The sequence below is a fragment of the Microtus ochrogaster genome, chromosome 7 (assembly GCF_000317375.1).
Source record: "Microtus ochrogaster isolate Prairie Vole_2 chromosome 7, MicOch1.0, whole genome shotgun sequence".
NCBI lineage: Eukaryota > Metazoa > Chordata > Mammalia > Rodentia > Cricetidae > Microtus > Microtus ochrogaster.
In genome coordinates, this window is record NC_022014.1 from 48,898,777 (window position 1) to 48,919,871 (window position 21,095).

The following is a 21,095-nucleotide window of genomic DNA, read 5'->3' on the forward strand; positions in this document are numbered from 1 at the left end:
GAGGCTCCATGGCCTTATGTTCCCTTCAGAGGGCTAAAGAGCAGACCTCACTGCTCACTCCTTGTAGCAAGCTCTGTGCTTGCAAACCACATGTTTCAAGTACACGCCCGCAGTCATTTCACATGAACTAGAGAAAGGTGAATTACTCTTACATACGCTGTGGGAAGGGAAAGAAAGCTGAATCCACCTTTCAGTCTTGGGAAACAAACTGGAACAAAGTCTAAAACACTAAAGTATAAAGCAAAGAATATGAGCAAACATTTCTATTGTTCAGGTATAATAAAATCTTTTCTAAGCATGGCAGGAAACCTAGGATATTTAGCTACATAGAAACAAAACAAAATTCAACAACAAAAAAATTAGCATGACTAAAGCAACATGTGAAGTCAAATGTTAAAATGGGGAGAAGAATAGTTGAAGCTGGGCATGGGTGACATGTCACATGTAATTTTAGAAGACATGCCACCCAAGTCCAGCTTTAACTATTTCCATCCCATTTTTTTCATTTGAAGAATATGTGAGCTTGAGTCTAGCTACAGAGTACAAAGCTATCCTGGGCTACACAGCAAAATCCAAGAATGAAAAAGGTTAACAACTTTGATGCATAAACCACCTATAAATAAATTTAAAAGACACCAAACAGTTTCAGAGAAAAATAGAGCCACAACCATGAAAAATCAAATTTTCGATGAAATAAGAACTAGTTGGGGCTCGTGAGGCTCAGTTAAGACTGAGTTCAGACTCCCAGCACCCACATAAATGTCAACGGGAAGCCGGGCGATGGTGGCGCACGCCTTTAATCCCAGCACTCGGGAGGCAGAGGCAGGCGGATCTCTGTGAGTTCGAGACCAGCCTGGTCTACAGAGCTAGTTCCAGGACAGGCTCCAAAGCCACAGAGAAACCCTGTCTCGAAAAACCAAAGGAAAAAAAAAAATGTCAACGGGAATGGTGGCCCACTGGACTGTAATCTCAGAGCACAGAAGATGGAGCCCTGGAGCAAGCTGGCTAGCTCTATCACCCAACTGGCAAGCTCTAGGTTCAAGTGAGACATCTTGCCTCAGCACACTAGGTGGAGAGTGACTCATGAAGACCCATGCCATCAGCCACACACACGGCAAAGCTGCACGTACAGGTGTGCCTACACACATGCAAATATTCACACGCATAGACACACACACCCATAAACATATAAAGATAATGCACTGTAACCAAACCTGGGGAAGAGAGGGTTTATTTCAGCTTAGAGTTAGTTTATCATCTATCAGTCTGCTAACATCAAAGCACATAGAAGGAGCACCTATAACTTACATTTTTATGATTGACACACTTTAAGAGGACGAGTTCACGATAAGCTCTCTTTGCATGCGTTTGGTTCTGGAAAGGACGGCTTAACTTCTTGACAGCAACATTTATTCCAAGAACTGTATCAAAAGCAGCACTATAATTAGGAAATATAATAAACATTCTATTAAAATGGCCTTTGAAAATAGCAACAGAGAATATACATTCAATGTATTGTCTTACAAAGCCAATAACAGACAAGGAGAAACGTTTCTGTTTTCCCGCAGTCAAGCTTTATGCACTTATGGAAAGTGAAGTGGCTGAGCTGGCAGGACAGACTAACAGTCCCCCTTCAACCAAAGGCACCATGCCTTTCAGCTACAGTTCTAGAAGGATTCAGCAATTCTCTGTATATTGAATTTTCAATTAGCTAAGATTAGCATGTTCATAGAACCAGGTAACTTAATCCAAAGTATGTAACACAGGTCAAGGAATGAAATTTTCAGTTTAAACATATCAAGAAATTGAAAACTTCCCTGTTATCACTGATGAAAATGCCCGTATATTTTGGAGTATCAGAGCAGATTCTGCGGTTGAGCTCATGGAAGGAATTTAATAAATCCAAGTTTTGAATGATTATGCTTTCCCAGGCCAAAGAATCTAAATAGACACAGAAGCCCAAGCAAGTCTCAGCTCAAGGTAAATTCCCAGGATACAAAGTACCAATATAAAGCATTTGCTATATATAAAATTCTGCAGGAAACACTGCCTCCTTTTATAGTAAGAGAAAACCTAAAGCTTCAGTTTCCAGCTCTCACATTCCTTCACGGAATTTAGTTTTCTCCAGAAGTTGGATATTTAAAAAAGTGGTAAGATGACACATTTTCAGGTTTCAACTAGTAGTATACAGTGTCATCAGTGTGAGGCCTTCTGTTGGCTCAACAGGGGCCCAGGGCTGCTAACAACCTGTGAGCCCTGCTTCTGTGTTTATTCTCTCTACTTTGTAATGCTGCTTACTTTTACTCCTTTTTGTTAATAATACTTTCTGCTGCACAACTTTAACTTAATTCAACCTGTTTTTAAGTTAAAGGCTGTGCATGGTAGAACTGGCTCAGGAGAACCACTACATTTGTTAAATTTATAAATGTGTGCATATATACAAGTCATAGGTAAGCCCACATGTTCACAGGCAAATTTACTACTCATATGAATATAGGATGATGAAGAAAATCTATTGAGAGAGAAGTCATTAATGTGTCTGTGTGTATGTTTTCCTTAGATTCACCATTCTGATCTCAAAAGGTTTTGGCTAAATTTTCAGACAAAAAGGAGTTATGACTGAGTTCAAGGGTTCTGCAGAATAACATGGTGTCTTTAGTAATAACACTACTATACTGTGCTGTTTTTATTTACTTTCTTTTTCTTCTTTTGAGTCAAGGTCTCTCAATGTAGTCCTGAAACTTGCTACATAAAGCATGCTGGCCTTGAACTCAGAAATCCGCCTGCCTACCCCTGCCTCCAGAGCACTGGGATTAAAGGCATGACTATCATACCCTATTTATACTGTATTCTTGAAAATTGCTAAGAGAGTAGATGTTAAGTGTTCTTAACACTTACTGCAGAAAACATGTGAGACATGTGTATGTAAATTAGCTGAATTTAGCTATTCTATAATGTATATGTATTTTGAAACACTATGTTTAGATGTGTGTGTGTGCACGCATGCATGTATGTATTAAGTACTGGCCAGTTTTGTTTTTGTTTTTGTTTTTGTTTTTTGGCTTGACATAGAGTCATTTTGGAAGAGGGAATCTCAATTGGAAAATGCACCCTACAGACTCGCCTGTGGGGCATTTTCTTAATTAATGACTGATATGGGAGGCCCAGCCCATTGTGGTGGTATAAGAAAACAAACTGAGGAAGCCAGGAGGAGCAAGCCAATAAGCAGCACTCTCCACGTCCTCTGCTTCAGTTCCTGCCTCTAGGTTCCTGCGCTGACTTCCCTGGATGAACTACAAGCTGTGAGATGAATAAACCCTTTCTTCCTTTATGTTGTCTTTGGTCATGGTGTTTTATCATAGCAATAGAAACCTATCTAAATAAAATAAACATATATACCTAGGTCAATTAAACCTTTTTTGATGTGTAAAATGAGTCAAATGGACTAATTCTAAGCACTTGGAACTCTTGTTCTAGCTCTAGAAACAGTGACCTTCAGCTATTCAGGTTTTCTGTTCTTGTGCTCACCTTTAACTAAAAAGTACAGACACTTCCAAGTATGAAACAGAGGGTTTAGGTACTTACTTGGCACCTCCAATCCCTCCCAGCTTTGTCCTAATGGTATTTCAGGGTTTTCTTTTTATGGGGGTTAACACACCTTATCTTGCTCTTCTTCCACAACATAAGGAAGAATGTTTTCTTCCTTTTCACCCTGCTTTCTTCCATTTCTTTATCTTCCTCTCTCTTCCTCCAAACCTTTGTCTTAAACACTCAAGCTTGCTAGCATCTTTATTTTAAACTAAGCTAAGCCTCTGTGTTGCTTCTCCCAGTTGACTATAAACACAAACAACCAACAGGGCAGCACATATACACATGCAAATATTACTAGTTGCAGAGCTGGGATTATGATTCATTTTCCAAAGATCACACAATCTTTGCTTACACACTCAAAACTAGAATATCTGCTACATGGGGGTCAGATGGGTTCTCTGTCCTTCCAGCTTATTTATCAGCGGCTTGAACAACCTGCCCTTCCGGTTTTTATGTGGACCATGTCTCTTTCTATACTTCTTTCCACAAGTTTCTAATAAACATCTTTTATCTGAGAGAAGAAAAGCTCATCTCCCAAAGCCTGTCACTGGTACCATGCCCTACCACTCAGACATCTATGCTTGGAAATCGATCCATCCTTTGAAGGCATCTCAAAGCCTGCTTCACAGAACTTATCCTGCGATTCCGTTTCTGGCCTCTTGTATTTAACTGCCTTCTTGTAATACATGTTCTCGTGTTGTCTTAATTGTTGAATTCTGTCCCTAAAGAATGTTCCCAGGTAACATAAACTGAAGATAAATGATCTTACTCTGCCCTCATCTTTGGCTGACAGTCTGTCTTTTAAGCTGAAAACCAATTTTCTCTCAGAACATTAAGGCCACTGCTTTCCAGCTTTGGGGGCTGCTGGTGAGGGGGGGCTTTTCTCCGACAGTCACTCCTTTGCTTCATTTTGTTTTCTGTTCCTCTGCTCAATGATATACCATAGAGAGCCATGCTCTGTTGGTGCCCCAAAAAGTCCCCTTAACAACCCCTCCTAATTGTTATAATTTTTGCCCACCAAAGACAAAAATAACTCCTGAGTTTCTTTTTTCTTTCTTATTTTTATTCAACTTTTTGGTATTTTGAGACAAGTTCTCTCTACATAGTCCTGACTGTCCTGGAACTCACTGTGTAGACCAGGTTTTCTGGTCTTGAACTCAGAGATCTTCTGCTTCTGCCTCCCAAGTGCTAGAATTAAAGGTGTGTACCACCAAGTCTGGCCTAATTTCTGACTTTTATGACAATCATTTTCTTGCTTTCACAAACTCAATTATGTGCCCTTATATGCATCTCTATGGCTTATTTTTACCTGGTTTTTTAGAAGTCTCTGATGTCACTCAGCACTGTGTTTATGACTCACCCACTAGTCTGAGTACTATAATTCACTCTGTCATTGCTGTCATATTCCTACTTTAGTTATTTTCAGTTTTCAAGTGATGATAAGACTCACTGTCATTGACATTCATGTGTGTGGCTCCGTTCCTCCAAGCAAGCATCTCTGACATGCACATAGTCAAGTGGGAATGCACAGATTCTATTTTAATAGGTAAAGCCAGACTGTCTCCCAAAATGGTTTCATCAGTGTCTATGTCCATTAGCAGTATGCCAAGAGTCCATGTCTGAGAGCTGTATGTGAATATCTTCACCAATACTTGGTATCATGAACAACTTGCTTTTTACACTCTGGGCTGAGTGTATTTCACCATGTTTTAATTTGCATTCTCTGATGAACAATGGCCATCAGATAATACATGCTGAGTTATTTTAAACCATTAATCTTGTAGTAATTATGAAGCAATAAAAACTAACACATCTCTCTTCTGTATCCCTACTCTGGTCTCCGAGGCTTCATCTGGGTATTTCCTGCTGATGTATTTTCCATATCAGCCATTCTCTCTTCAGTTACGTCTAATACTTGTAAGCGCTTTCTTTAAGTTTGTAATTCAGTTACCATAGCTTTCACTTTCACTTTTGTAAAATCCACTTAGTTCTCTTTTTTTGAAGTTCTTGTTCTTCTATTCAAGTTTTCATCTTGTCTTTTATCATCTTGAACACATTACCCCAGCTATTTAAATTTTGGATCCAATGATGCTGGGACCACTTGCTGACCTGACCCTATCTCATCTCCTTGTAGGTCTAGACATTTTTACTGTGTTAAGACCCTGCATTTATAAGACTGCTATAGAAATACTCTATATATGAGATCCCAGATAACGCTATCCTCTTTCAGAACTGACATTTGCTTCTGCTGGGCACGTGGGGCACTAACAGTTTAGACTCACCTCTGTGAGGATGAAGTCTGGATGCTGGGTGGCAGTGCCTCACTCAAGCTAACCCCATTACTTCTAGGGGGTGGCCTTTTAATGGCTCCAAAACAAAGCAGAGGAAGTTTTCTCTCAGAGGCCCTGTTAGAAGAAAGCCTCAGGATCTAATTCCTATTCTCTAGCCACAAGGACAGTTGCAGTAGTCCCTTTCAGAATTTAAACGATCCCAAGAAACAGTCAGCCCAAAGATTGAGCTTCCTATACTAGGCTTGACTGATGTGACGCTGGCTCTTCAGGAGCTTACTAGCTCTCTAGGGGAAAACACTGACCCTGGAGGACAGAATGGGAATGCTGGTGGCAAACTGGAATCTGTTTCATATGTGTTTCACCCCCTCCCCACTGTGGTCTGTGGTAGAAAAACTTCCTTTCTTGTTACAATCAGTGCTATGCTTACTCACCTCCTCTGCAGTGTTATCTGGATCAAGACCCCCAACTTAAGTTTAATGTTGCAGAAATTTATCACAATTTTTTTTCATGGATTATTGTCATTCTCTTTTGTCTGGCTCTTTGATTTACCATCTGAAGTCAGAAGTTTCAAAGGTGAAAATGTGAAAACTCATAAAAACATAGTGGGCTGCCCAAGGTCACAAAGAACCAAAGAACTTTAGCTGAGGATCTGCATAGGGTTCAGAAGCCAAGTCTCCTATCTCAGTCATTCTGGGCTTCACACCAAGAACCTCCTTATCAAAAACATGTTATTTTGGACATTATTTAAAGTTTGCTTATATTAATAGAGATAAATAAGACCATTTAAAGACAGATGAGTGTTCACGCTTACAGAAAGCTGGAAGGAAAGCATGCAGATCTATCTATACTCATTATTTTGCATGAAGGTTGTAATTGTTACGCCTAGGAACTGCCACACCCAATATTAAAAACTTAAGGAAAGGGGTAAACATGTCATAGAATCAAAGGTTTACAGTTTGGGCTGAGCAACTTAGGATTTTAGAAGGAGAAAGGAAAAGTATACACTAAATCTTGAGTCAACAGTATAATAACTTTGTAGGTATTTATGCTCTAAAATGGTAACATTTAAAAACTTATTTCCTAATAAGTTCTTCTAAGAAACAAAAACATAGAAACAAATCAAATAAGCCAACAACAGTAAAGACAATTCAGAACAGAAGGGGGTGGGTCTTGGAATGCCGCTCAACAACAGAGGCTTGCCCAGAACATCTGAATCTGAGCCTGACAGCACTGCAAACAAAAGCAGAAGTAGGCTCCAGCTACTACACTTAACTCTGCAGGTCACTGTGGTTTCCATGCACATCTGACCATAGGTATTTACAATGGTCTAGTTTAACAACACTAACTGGTTTAGAAACCACAGAGTAGTGCTAAGACATTTTATTTCTCAAAAATGTAAAACTACACTTGCTTCTTCTACATAAGCTTCTAGTGCTGCTCCTGTGGCTACTGAATGGCCACAGTTATTGATGTAAAACAACACATACTTCTTATTTTACACTTCAGAAGTCCACATTTAGTCCTAAGGGGCTAACATTAAGGTCAGTTGAGCTACGATCCTCAAGGATGCTCTGGGAAGACTCTATTTCCTTCCTTTTTCCAACTTGCAGAAGCTTCCTGCATTCCTGTCCCACAGCACTCCACACTCTGTGATCACACTTCCTTCTCTGACCAAGACATTCCCGAGACTCCCTTTTTCAGAACAACTTCTCATCACACTGACCCACCTGGCCAATGCTCCCACTGCAAGATCACTGATTTGTTGCTTTGTTTTTCAGATGGGGTCTCACTCTGTAGCCCAGGATGGTCTTGAACTCACTATGTGGCCCAGCCTTATCTGCCACTTACAGTAATCCTGCTGCTTTCAGGACTTGAATGTTAAGATCATTAATTTCATCAAGTCTGCGAAGTTCCTTTTGTCCTGTAAGCTCACCCATTCCCAGGACTCCAGGGTTAGGATTTAGCTATCTTTGAGAAGGCATTATTCTGATTGCATCCCCAAAGGTTCACTGATGGACAGCTTTAAAGTACAAGTAGAATAATAACAAAAAGAACTGTCATTAGTTACAAAATCAAAGTGTATGTACATATGCACATATGTATACATGGGTGTATATATATGCATACATGTATGTGTGTATGTGTAAGTATGTGTGTGCATAGGTATATCTGTGTATGTACAAATACATATACATGTATGTATACACATATTGTGCACATATGCATATATGTGCATATGTATGTATATATGTACATACGTATTGTGAATGCATATAATAGATGATTTTGGTGCTGGCAAGAAACCCAGGTACTTCCATATACTAGACAAGCAGTCTACCACTGAACTTCTTCTCTAACCCTAAACAGTTCTTGAATGTAATTGTCTCAATCATTCTATGGCAATAAATAGAATTTATTAAGAATTTCTTAAAGAGGTATTTAATGAATATTGATTTGTTCATTATTATGAAGATTTTAAATAGAGATTAAGTCACAATCCTGGCCATACAAAAAGTATCAGAGATTCAAGATTATCAAGCTTTAGCTAAATGTAATAAGATCCCAAGAGACCAACAGGTGGTTTAGACCCAGCTCTATCCTAAAACCCATGGGACAGAGAAAGGTCAATGAGCTAGTCCTCAACTGCACCACATACACAGTCACGGCAGAACCCATGGGATTGTATAATATATACTATTCACTTCACTTTTAACCTCCAAAAACAAGTCAATAATAGGCCAAGTGAATAAATGAAGCCCATATTTAATATATATGCTCTGTCCACCCTATAAAGCAAACTCCCCCAAGATAATTCATGTTCCCCCCTTTTCCATCCTCTTCTCAAATTACTGTCTATTTACAAATCAAGTAAACACTCATAACTCCCTATCACCATGTCCCCTTACCTGAGCCATCCACTGACTTTAAAACCTTTCTTGTCACAAGGGGTTTAAGTCTCGTTTGACAGTCTCCAGAGTAAATTCAAAATCTCAGCGCTCCAAAATTGAAGAAGCCTTTTGAGCATGGCCATGGTGCTCAGAGTGCTGGACTTTGGAGCATTTCAGATTTCGGGATTAGAGATGCCCACCAGTAAATACAAATATTGAAAAATGTTACAAAAATCTAAGCCCAGAAATACTTCTGCTTCTGAGCAGCTCAGATAAAGGACGTTCAGTCTGCACTAACGCTCGCTATCACTTGGAAGTTAAGGCCCCGCTGTGTGCGCACAGCTGGCACTCCTTCCATGGAGCACCATCTCTGAGGAAAACAGCCAGCTTCCATGATCAGAGTCTCTGCAGTACAGCATCAGCGGAAGCCCACTGATGATGTTACTCTCAGCGTCTTCACAGGAAAACCCAAGCCCTCCTCCCAGAATGCTTAGGAGAGGTCTTTCATTTTCAATTCTCTTTGCCTACCAGCTGATAACATTAAATGTTTTATCTTATCACAATTTCTTTTAAAGACAAAAATAGTTTTGTTAATCAGTGGGGGTAAAAAAAAGCTTTGTCCAGAAAACTATGGTCTAAAGTTTGAGGTGCTGATAACGGTAGTCTAGAAAACACGTGAGAAACGTTACCTTTGTCTGGCCAGTGACGTCGCAGCAGCTGACTGTCTTACCATGCAAGAGCCTAAGGTTCAGGGTCAGACTAATGGTTCTGATGTCCTGGGCTGGACACACAGTTGAAGAGAGACACCAAAGAAGAGACGGCCAGCCCAACCCCTCACACAGCAGCCCTTCCTGGTTAATCCATCGTGTGATAATGATACTGCCTGGCCTCATCCTGCCAATGAATGGCAAGGCACTGCAATGATGGCGCCTGGAAATGAATAGGAGTGATTGGGAATAAAAGGAGGAGGGGGGAGAAGGTGGCCATGATGAAGAAATGAATAAAACGCCAAATTTCTGTTATAATTCACTGTTATACCAATTATTCTGATATCATAACGACAGGGCAAATGAAAAGAAAAAAAAGAAAAAGAAACCAATAAATAAATAAATAAAACCAACAACAAAGCAAAAGAAAAATCGAGTCTGTATCCTACAAATATAACTACATATTAACTACAGCAAGGATTGATTTAGTTTAGCTCAAAATCTAATCTGCAACGGGGGTATGTTTTAATCAGTGCTTCTAAACTCTGATTTAGTTTTACTTTTCACTAAAGATTTAGTCTATGCTCTTAGAACACCTAGACTTACCAAACAATTCCTTGAGCTCCAGAGCCGATGGGTTTCAATTGCTGGTAACGTTTTAGGACAGTGAAAGTTGAGTCTGCCACTTGCACGCTGTAAAACTGACCATCACTTTTACTGTCACTCATGATGTAGTGTCATACAGTTTCCAAAGAGCTGGTACCTTCGTCAGAGCTGAAGAGGAAAACAGAATGAACTGGGAGTTAAGCAAGAGACACATAACAAAATAAATACATAAAAAGACATTTTATTTCTTTGATGGTGTAAGACCATCAAAAGAAAGAATTAAAACAAAATTTTTCTAAAATTTATTTATGTACCTGGGTGCTTTGTCTGCAAGCATGTATGTGCATGGACAGCTGTAAGTAGGTACATGGGTGCTAGGAAAGGAACCCGGGTCCTTTGGGAGAGCAGCCAGTGCTCCTAACTGTTGAGCCACTGTAGGCCCATATTTCTATATGGTGTGGCAGCCAGGCACTAAAGACATAGGCCCAATCTGAGGTGGTCATGTAGCCCTGCAGACCGGCTGTCTCTGCCTAACAAAGGGTCAGGATGTTGTTGCTTCTTTCTTTGTAATTTGGAGGATGCCTTATAGAGATGCTGATTCAAGACTGCGTGACAGCTAGCATACACAGCAGACAGGTAGATGCGGACGTGACAAAACGCCATTCACCTGGTTACCTAGGAGACAGGTCTGGTGTATTTTCCCGCTCAATTTATGTGTTGGTATAAAAGCTGTTTAGAGAATAAATGCAGGGAGATCTTCAGGAGGAAGAGGCCTGAGATGCCCTTCCGTGATGACCGTGTAAGCTGTGTCTGATTATTCTTTGTGGCTCCGTACCAGTCCAGTTAGGGAAAATAGTTATCTATGTTGGGGCCCACGGGCTCTAACAAGCCACCTCTCTATCCCTGAAAAGGAATTCTGAGATGCAGAAAGGCTACATTTTCAAAGGACTGTATTATAATAAACTATCTTGGGGCTGGGGATGGGGCTCAGTAGTCAAGTGCTAGCATGTACAAGGCAGTGAGTTCACCTGAAAAACACGTGACAGTGGGGATGGTGAAAGACCCACCTCTGGAGAAAAGAACGTACACATTATTCCAGCCATGGTATAACCACTATGTCATGAACGTGTCTCATCCACTTCCTCATTGTGGGACCAGCTTAAATCTAGAAGTCTCGGCTACAGACGGAAACATTATTTCAGAATGATTGATTCTAGAATTGCTGCAGACAGCAAGTACTGGTCATCTAAGTGTATCACAAAGTGAGAGTTATATGCCAAAGCAACAGGCTGTTATGAGGATTAGAGACACTGGTGTGAGGTGTGCACCCCACAGATAGGACTATTTCATGAAAGTGGTGCCAGAGGTGGCCTTCATTCCTGCACCCCAAACTCAGCTATAGCTCACAGTAAAATAATTATCTACACTCTAAGTATATTCACAAGTATGGCTATAAAACAGTGGTTTCAGAAAGTAGTTTTCTTCTGGTTTGGGCAGCAAGCTGATTCCCAGTTTGGCTTGAGTGTAAAATGTTCTCCATAGCCTCATGTTTGAACACTTGGTCCTCAGAAAAGGGTGCTTTTGGGGAAGATAAAGAACCTTTAAGAGGTGTGGCTTGGCTGGACAAAGTGGGTTGCTGGAGGACAGCATGAAAGGTAATGGTCTCACTGCTTCCAGAACAAACTGCTCCCTGATTTGTGGAGTCTGAGTAATCCCAGCAGCAGGTTCCCACCACTGTGTACTCCATCAGGGTGGGCTGTGTCTTGTAAGCCATGAGCCATGAGACCTCCTTTCTCCCCTAAGCTGCTGTCATGCATTCCATGACAGTGACTACAAAGGGAAGATGTGACTGACGTGCTCACCCTGTGAGAGACTGGATGGTATTAACTGGAAAATTAGTGAGTTATTATTCTGGTCTTTTAATTTAAGATGCCAGAAACAAAGTCATAGAGGCAAACATTTCATAAGCCAAGTTTTTTCTACAGCATCATTATTTCTACAGCTCTGCCAAGCCCCTACCTTTATGTTCCACCATTTGATATTTAATATCCATCAGGTCAGTTTTCTGCAATGAGAATTTTCTCCTCAACACAATGATGCCTAGAATTTCCCTTGAACTTGAAAATAAGCTAGTAAAGGTGTAAACAAAGGCTTGTGGTCAAACAAGCAATGGAAGTTACATGCTGGAAACAGTTGAACTGCCCACCAGCCAGATTACTGAGTGACCTTGTGGTGCAAAGTCATCCCTATTTCTGGACCACCTGCCCATGCTGTCTGTGACTGGCACAAATCCCAATCTTCTCTGGCAGCTCTCTTCTTCAGCTGCCCACATCCACAGCTGGACTAGTACAATACAAGAACAGTTTCCTTGAACTTGGGGATGAGAACTAATCAGACTAGGCTCAGTAATTATTAATATAATTTCACCCCAAGATTTAAAATCATTCTAAAATTAAGATAAACACTCTTGTTAGGTAAGTGGGGGGGGGGGAATCATCTAAGAACGAACCTTTTAAAACCACTCCCCCCTGGCTCTTCGGGCTGATGGGGGAGAGGGACTTGATCGGGGGGCGGGAGGGAGGTGGGGGACGGTGGCGGGGAGGAGGCAGAAATCCTCAATAAATAAATAAATTAAAAAAAAATAAAAAAAAAATAAAAAAAAACCACTCCCCCCGTTACACTTGGGCTGCATGAGAACAAAACAAAGACACCCCCCCACTTCACCCCTGCGACACACACAAGACAACTTGAGAAAACATAATAAGTTAGCTATGAATGGATCTATTTAGTGGGAATGATATTTTAAATAAAAGGTCCATAAACTGGGGCTCAGGAAAACCATTTTGCAAGCAGGCAAGTACAAGTATTCCTCAAGCAGCCACATCAGCCACACATCTAAACCTGGATGCACTGCCTCTGCCATGCCACCAGCATGGGTCCAACACAGTATTCCATCCACACCACTCCCACAGTCTTGGCAGCATGCTGAGCTGGGGCTATAAAGGTTTTTATAGGTATCTTTTCCTCAGGCCATGAGCTTCTTCTCACAAAGTAGGGAGACATGAGTCGGGCAGGTAACTCACTGGTAGAGTGCTTGCCTGGCATAAGGCCCTGGGTTCATTCCAGAGTGGGGTAGGAGAAGAGCACAAGAGCAAGGAGTGAGCAGAACAGTACAGACTGTCATGAAGGAAGGCATCACAAAGGCAAGATCTGACCTCAAGTTTGTTCACACTGTGGACAAAGACACTTACAAATACTGATGAGAAAGAACTCTAAGGTCGCAAATCACACAAGTATAGCTAATGATGTGCATACATATAAATCCTAACCCAACAACTACAAGTCTAGAAATGTATGGGGTGAGTATGCATTCAATACTCAAAGATATCTGTACAAGAACAGAGCATAGCTAACCAGTAAGACTATAAACAATTCAAAACATAAAGTACAATGAAGTCATTAAACAGAATCTAGGGACTATGTGTACTGGCTTGGAAAGATATCTAAGATACACAAAGGAAATAAAGCAAGTTGAATTAGAGTTCACATAACGTCAATCTGTGTGCACTGAGTATAAACACACAACACATATACACACGTGAATACATAATACACATGTATACACACACACACACACACACTTCATAGACTTTAAACCAGCAAGAACAGAGAAATAAATGGGACGTTAGGAATGCTCCCATTAGAACTTCCTGTTCTGTTTTAAGCACATGTTTATATAAAAAACTAATAAACATTTAAAAATGAAAATGAAAAGCTCCAAAATGCACCTTCAGGAAGGGTGAGTCTGAGACAAATGGATGACACTGGGGTGGGGAAAACAGCTTAGGCTCTGAGGGACACATTCACAAATTCTCTCCAGCAACTGTGAGAGGTGCACTGTCACCCTGACAGCAAGGGAGGAAGCTGAGGTTTCCAGACAGTAAGGAACTGCTCAATTCCCAGTGTGGCCCAGAACTGAACTGAGGTGTGTCTGACCACAGCACCCTCCTTCCTCCTCGTACACCAATCGCATGTCTCTAACTAACGTAGGACATAAAGCCACGTGTCCAAGGGTTGGTCAGTACCAAGAAGAGCAAAACGGGCTTCCCTCACCAACACACTTCTTCTCTGAAGAAGACTGAGTGATTCATACTCAATTAACCCTCTAATTACATCGATGCTTCAGGATGCCCAAGACTAAGGACCCGTTGCTAGGACTAAAAGCAGATTTTTAAGTCACACTGTTTTAAAACATGCTCTTTACATTTTTCTCATAAAGCTTCACTGGCTTATGACAATTCTCATGGGGAAAAAAACCTAGCTTATGGCAATTTAAACTGCCCCCATGCTGGGGACTGAGCTGGAGGACCGAGTGGTAGAGCACTAGGCAAGCGCCCTACCACTGAGTGACATCCCCACAGCCAATTTCAAGACCTGATGCTACACTGTAGTTAGACAGACATACAACCATTTGATATTCAAGAACCAGGGCCTCCCTCTGGATTCCTGTTTCCCATTACAGTAGATCCTCAACACAGGACATGGTGTTCACTGCACCACCTAAGGACTCCGGCAGCTTCCTGCTCTGTTTTCAGGTACCAGGCCCCTTAGCTGAGAGCTATCTGCCCACATAGAACTGACCACAGATACTCAGAGCAACTTTGACACAGATCAAAACTAGAAAGAGTGGAAATATGCATGGCTGCATATTTGGACCAGGGAATACCAGCCAGCACTGAAAGGAGCACTGATTAGGTTGATCTCAAGTGTATTACACATATTCGTGGATTCTGAACTTCTGAAATTCAACCAACCACAGGTAGAAATATTTGGTAAGATCAACTTGACTAAGGTACAGTTAGGTAGAACAAGAAATTCTCTGTGCTTGGATAGTAGTACAACTAACTACAAATCACATTAATATATGCATACTTTACATAGCTAAAAGATACTGGAAAGTTTTTATGACACAAAATGTCAGATGCTCAATGATCTAGATGTGATTTGACCTAATTTAAACACTACATGTATCAAAAAAATCACACAGCACACCATTAACAGGCATAATTTCATATTTTCATGTATCAATTAAAATCATCACAAATTAAAAGTGACATTTGGGGGAAATTGTAACTGTACTGAACGCGTGGAGCACATTTTTCTTGTCATTTCCTCAAGCCGTGTAATATAACCTCAGAGCATTTGCTCTGTAAGTCCTGTAGAGACGTGGAAGACACATAGGAGAAGGTGCACGAATCCCACACCGTTTTATAGACCTGAACACCCATGGACTGTGGGACACATGGGAGAAGGTGCACGAATCCCACACCGTTTTGTAGACCTGAACACCCATGGACGGTGGCATCCATCTGGGAATTCTGGTCTGTTTGTTTGTTTTGGTTGGTTGGGGTTTTTTTGTTTTGTTTTGTTTTTGAAGACAGGGTTTCACTGTGAAATAGTCCTGGCTGTCCTGGAATGCACTCTGTAGACCAGGTTGGCCTCAAACAGAATCCGCCTGCCTCTGCCTCCCAAGTGCTGGGATAAAGGTGTGCTGGGAATTCTGGATCCAATCCCCCTAAGGATGCTGGGAGACAGCTGTATTTACTAAAGTACGTACCCTCGGAAGATCACCTCATAAGCCTATAGGGATTTCTCAAATGACAAAACTGGAGACATATGGAACAGATCTCAGTGGCCAAAGGTGGGAGCTGGTGAGTTAGGCAGGCTACAAAGGGGCTACAGGAGACCTTGGAGATGTTAAGAAGGTTCCATATCCTGTACTGGTTCAGGAATCTGCACATGATACAATGACACTAAACTGCGCGCGCGCGCACAGACACACACATACACACACACACACACACACACACACACACACACACACACACACTGTAGCAATGCCAGCTTCCTGTTATGTTACTATACTGGAGTTATGTAAAGATACAATCAATGGTGAAAACCGGGTGGAATTTTCAATCTTCTTGTAGATCTATAATTGTTTCACAGTAAAGGATTAAAAAAGAGATTTGTTGGAATATACAGTAATCCCAACCTTCTCCTGTTTGAATTCTTTTGACAGTGACTTTGAGAGCTTGATTGAAGTCCTTAGCATAAGGGCAGACTGCAAGCCCTCTGGCTGTTCTGGGACACCAGACAGGTGACAACTGCACACCTGCAGGCCTCCGCTCAGCAGCTCCATCTGTCTGAGCTGACCTCTCTGTCCCTTCTGCTTCTCCGGCCAGCATTCGTCCTCCTTCAAAACCTAGTTCAAGCACCTGCTTCTCATGAACGTTTTGCTACTCGGCCTTTCCCTTTAAACAGCACCGAGTGCTCCTTTCATTTAGTGTGAGAAGCCCACCAGTGACAGAGGCTGTACCTGACTATTTCTGAAGCCTGGTCGATTATACAGTCCAAGCAATGTCAAATAAAAGCAAAGCTAAGTAAAAGGATAAATGTGGGAGGCAGTATGGAGCAGGTTAAGGTCAGGTTTCCAGTCAGGCGTGTGGTGGACCAGTCACTCACCCAGTGCCTCGCAGCTGCCCTCCTCCATAAAACAGAGATGAGCACAGAACCTCAGGACACCTCTAGGTGAGAGTTCAGCTGACCTGAGAAGCCACTCTCACTTGAGTCCACCCTCAATCTGAGTGAGTGTCATCTAGATTCAACTCTCAGGAAACTGAAACACTGTGTTATACCACAGAGATGGTATCAGTGAACTCCAACCATGGAGGTACTCCAAACCACCAGCTGCTTCCACCAGTAAACTACAAGGAAAACAAAAGAGAAGCAGGGAGAAAGCAACAAATTAAAGAAACATCGCTGAGTGTGGTGGCTTCTGCCTGTAATTCTAGCACATGGGAAGCTGAGACAGGATTGCCACCCTGGGCTACAATATGAGATTATGTCTGAAAGAAGAAAATAATAATAATAATGATAATAAACACCAAAAAACAAAAGTCACCAGAGGAAGAGAATCAAAAAGACATCAATCAGTAACCACAACACAACCTTGGCTCTCCTTCCAAATGATTACAGAAACTATAAAATATATGAGACACCTCGGATACTGAATTCCACACCTTGAATGAATATTTATTCAACATCCTGAGTAAAATACATGAGACAATTTGCATTCTGACCAGTGACTTGATGCTATGAAAGAATCACTGCTTTTTAAAGCATGAGGGAGCCCCTATCTCTAATGGCAGTGGTATTTAGAGCCCTGCTTTAGAACCTGCTCAGCACACTTTGAGAAGAGCGTATGCACTCTGAAATGCAGGGTAAAACAAGACGGCCAGAGTCCCAACCTGCAGACGCTGAAACTAAGCTGTCTATTTCTGAACATATTTGAAAATCCCCACCATAAACAATTAAAATAACAGACTGCTGCTGAAATCAGTTCACACCCAGGTCAAGTACAAATCACAAATCATTAAGAAATTTTTAAAAATAAAATTGCTACCTTCCTAGTCAGGTGTGAAAGCTAACTTCATAATTAGACAAAAATAGCAGTCCTGCTGACAAATCAAGGGTTTTCTTTAAAAATCAGATTTTTATTTCATCTTACATATAATATTTTTTTAAAAACTGGTTCAGTCATAAATAATCACTTTTTGGCATTTTTTTCGTGCAGAAAGTTAAGTTTTTTTGTTTTTTTTTTCCATTTGAAATTGACATATTCAAGTAAACCCTTGACCGTTTATTTAAAGGATGGAGCAATGCCATTCTCATCTGTTAACAAGTTATTATAAAGCCTTGGCAACTTGCAAATTAAAACCTCAGGAAAACCAAAGCTCTCTGGAGATTATGCCTCAAAAAAGACACTTATTTTTAACCAGGCAGGACTCTTTATGGAAGGGAGGGGGAAACATTTATAGATTGGCTATTGTTCTTTCAGAACGAACTGAAAGCCAAACACAAATAGAGCCGAGAACTGTAGATCTGGGGTGGTCTGGGTTCAGGTTCTCCCCAGCTGCTTGTGGGGAAGCAGCCTGCTGAAGCACGGTGAGCCTGTTCCTCCCTCTGTGAAATGCCAGCCACCCTCAAGTGAGTACCTGGCTGGCATCTGGGAGAACAGGGCCTAGCCCTTCTGGCCTCGGGCTACTGTTCGTGCTCCTCACTGCTGCTCCCTCCCACACAGCCTGCTCAGGAGGTTAGCAGTGCTGCATGAGGTCCGCATTCGGCTTGGCACCAAGTAACTAGTTTCAGTTAGCTATTGCCAACACTGGAAAATCAGAGTTCAGATACAAACTTGGAAACCTAGCTTTTACAAAAATTGCTGAAAGAAGTTCCGGGCCTCTGGGGGTCTCGACCACTCCAAACCTCACACTTACTCTGGAGGGCTGATTCCACATGGGGCAAAGTTCCTTGCTGAGCTTACCCTTTCATTTTCTATGTCTGCCCCTGCTCAAGGCTCACCAGCACCCCACCCCATGTCCTCCATTTCTAGGGCACAGACCCTTCCCTACAGCAGGTGTCATATCCTGGCCTAGAACTGTGTGCGTGCCAGCCTGCTCTCTGGGGCTCCTGGGCTCTCTGGGGGAAGGTACCCTGTTGCTATCTCTTTTGTGTCCCTAGAGCCCAGTAGAAAGCATGACCTAGATAGTGCAGAATTCAGTAGATAACTCCTGAATGTGTGGGAGGAGGCTCGAGCAAAACTCTTAGCAAAATATAAAAATGTTATCATGAATTGTTCTGACAGCTATTAGAAAGAGATCAAAAAGCATCAAAATATTTCACAAAATGAGAATAGGAGTCTGTTTGCTAACAAGCTTCACAAGTTAGAAAGCCATCAACATAAACGGACAAAGCAGACCCAGCAGGCACGCAGGGACGGTCTTACTGCTCCGTTCCCTGAGCCGACACTACCGAAGAGAGTGAACACACCAGCCAACTACCAACTACCGTATTCAAAGTGCTACAGATAACGAACAAGTCAATAAATCAGAGGGCGTCAGACTAGAGTAGGTGCTAAAAGGAAAATCAAAGAACCTGATGAACTAGCGTGACTAAGCGAGGGAAAAGGATGGTCGGGCCTCATCAAAAACAAGACACTGAGGCCCAGGAGGGAGCGATCCGTGAGCGACAGCAGGGTAACAAGAGTCTGACGGACAACTCCTAACGTGGAAAACTGGAAGTGCAAAGGTCCTGAGGTAAATAAAGGATGCTGGCATGTCCAAGGCAATTGAGGAGAGTAAGAGCTCTGCTTCTGTTCAGAGGGGAGGGGAGGGAGTGCCAAAGGAGGTGGGCAGGGCCCACTCTGGCTTTGCTGGGCACTGAAGATGAATGACAAGGCACTGGGGGGAGGGGGGGAGGGAGAGAGGGCTCGAAGCGGATCAGGGACAGTTCCTACGACACTCATGCTAGCAAGGGAGCACTCACCCACCCAGATGCCCACAAATGTGCGCCCTGGGTCTCTGTCCCAGCGCTTTGAGACGGTCACACCACCCCGACCAAACCCCGAGACAGTCTATCATTTCTCCAAAGGGAAAACAGAGGGCTAGTGAGGGTGGAGAGTCACCGCCAAGGTCGCGGGGACCAGAGCTTGGGCTCCTGGACGTGCCGCGAGGTGCAGCTGCGTTCTTCACAGCTGGAGGGAAGGCTCCCTCAGAACCTTACGGGCAGGTCTACTGGGGCCCGGCCAGACAGCGGGTCCGCAGCCCGGGGCTACAGACACCAGGCAGGAGTGGGCGACTGCGGCACCGTGGATAACCGGGAGGTACTGAGCAACCCACGCCCCGCGCCCCGCAACCCAGGCCCTGCGCGGCCCGAGCAGCCCCGCCAGGCCTAGCCGCCCGCCGGGCTCACCTCGGCTCCGCGCCGCCGCGCCGGAGGCAGAGGGAGGGCACGCAGGCGGCGATGCGTTCTGGCGGTTCCCGGCTTCGCGGCCCGGACCCGGCCGCCCCGCCCCGCTCTGCTCCGCCCCGTCGCCGCCGCAGTGGGTATGAGGGGCGCGGGGCGCTAAGACCCTTCCGGTCCAGTTCCCTTCTGCTCCGCTGCCACCGCCGCCGCCGCCGCCGCCGCTACCGCGGCGCTCAGCCTGACGGATCCTCAGACCAGCCAATTAGAGCAAGGAGAGTCTGGCAGGCGGGGCCAATCGCGACAGGGGGTGGGTCGAAGCTGGGCAGTACGGGCGTGGCTGTAGGGTTGATGTGGGCGGGGCCAGTGGCTGGCGGTAGGGACTCGAGTGCCGAATGGCGCCCTCTAGGCTGCTCCCGGGCCTGGCTGGCTGCTTGCTGCAAGCGCCTTCGCCAATGTGCGTGTTAGGCTGGAGATCCTGGCCAAGCTAAGACCCTCTCCTGAGCCAGCCCTCCAGAGACAGGGGACCGCATGCGCCAGAAAGAGTGGACCATGGAGATCGGGAGCCGGGCAGGGGCGAGGCGTGGCTTTGCCACAGTTAAAGAGCAGTAGTCAGGCCTCGGTGGCAGCAGGTGCTAGTGGCCTAGGCGGCCTAGAAAAAGACGTGAACTGGCCGGGTTACACAGGACCCCGGGGCAGGATCAAGGCCTCGGCGTCCAGGAACCTCCCTGAGGAGGGAGAAGCGGCGCGGGTCCTTAGGGTCTGTTGCTCGCTAAGGCTGGTGTGCTGCACATGCCACACTGAATGGGCTCATAACAGGGGTGCGGCCACATGTCCAGAGAGTGGGGGTTGGGAAGACGATGACCATAACCCTAATGAATCAGTGATGGGGTATGGCCTGGAAAGGAACTCTTGTGAGGGTCAAACTTTTGCTTCGGTGTTGGGGGCCAGGAGGACATTCAACGCTGAAGGGCTTCTAAACAGAGGTCTTTGACACTGGGGCTTTTGTCACCTCTCCAGTAGCCCTCGGGCTCTCAGATAGGTTCCAGCAGGTCTGAGGTTGTATGTTTGGCGAGCACAGAGTTTGGGATGCTGACCACTATGAGTTTTGATAGAAACGCTGCTAGAGAGACAGGGAGGTTGGACCCTTTGGGGAAAAGCTCGGAGCGCTATAAACAGGATAGGCTGAGAGCTGGACTTTGAGGGATTGGAAA

General features: G+C 43.6%; 1 protein-coding gene across 5 annotated transcripts in view; it reads right to left on the bottom strand.

Moving 5' to 3' along the window:
* Mapk9 (mitogen-activated protein kinase 9) overlaps positions 1-20,115 on the bottom strand; it is a 41,946-nt gene extending 21,831 nt beyond the window's left edge. For 2 of the 5 annotated variants that reach the window (XM_005350164.3, XM_005350165.3), the window contains exons 1-3: positions 19,891-20,114; positions 10,084-10,251; positions 1,309-1,438 (exon numbers count right to left, since the gene is read on the bottom strand). In XM_005350164.3, the coding sequence (XP_005350221.1) occupies positions 1,309-1,438; positions 10,084-10,205 (252 nt within the window). In that variant the 5' untranslated portion in view covers positions 10,206-10,251; positions 19,891-20,114. Of the gene's footprint in view, positions 1-1,308; positions 1,439-9,459; positions 9,701-10,083; positions 10,252-19,890 lie in introns of those variants that run through there. The other 3 variants (XM_013347247.2, XM_026780091.1, XM_013347248.2) reach the window with 2 other exon arrangements.
* Positions 20,116-21,095: the final 980 nt, after the last annotated feature.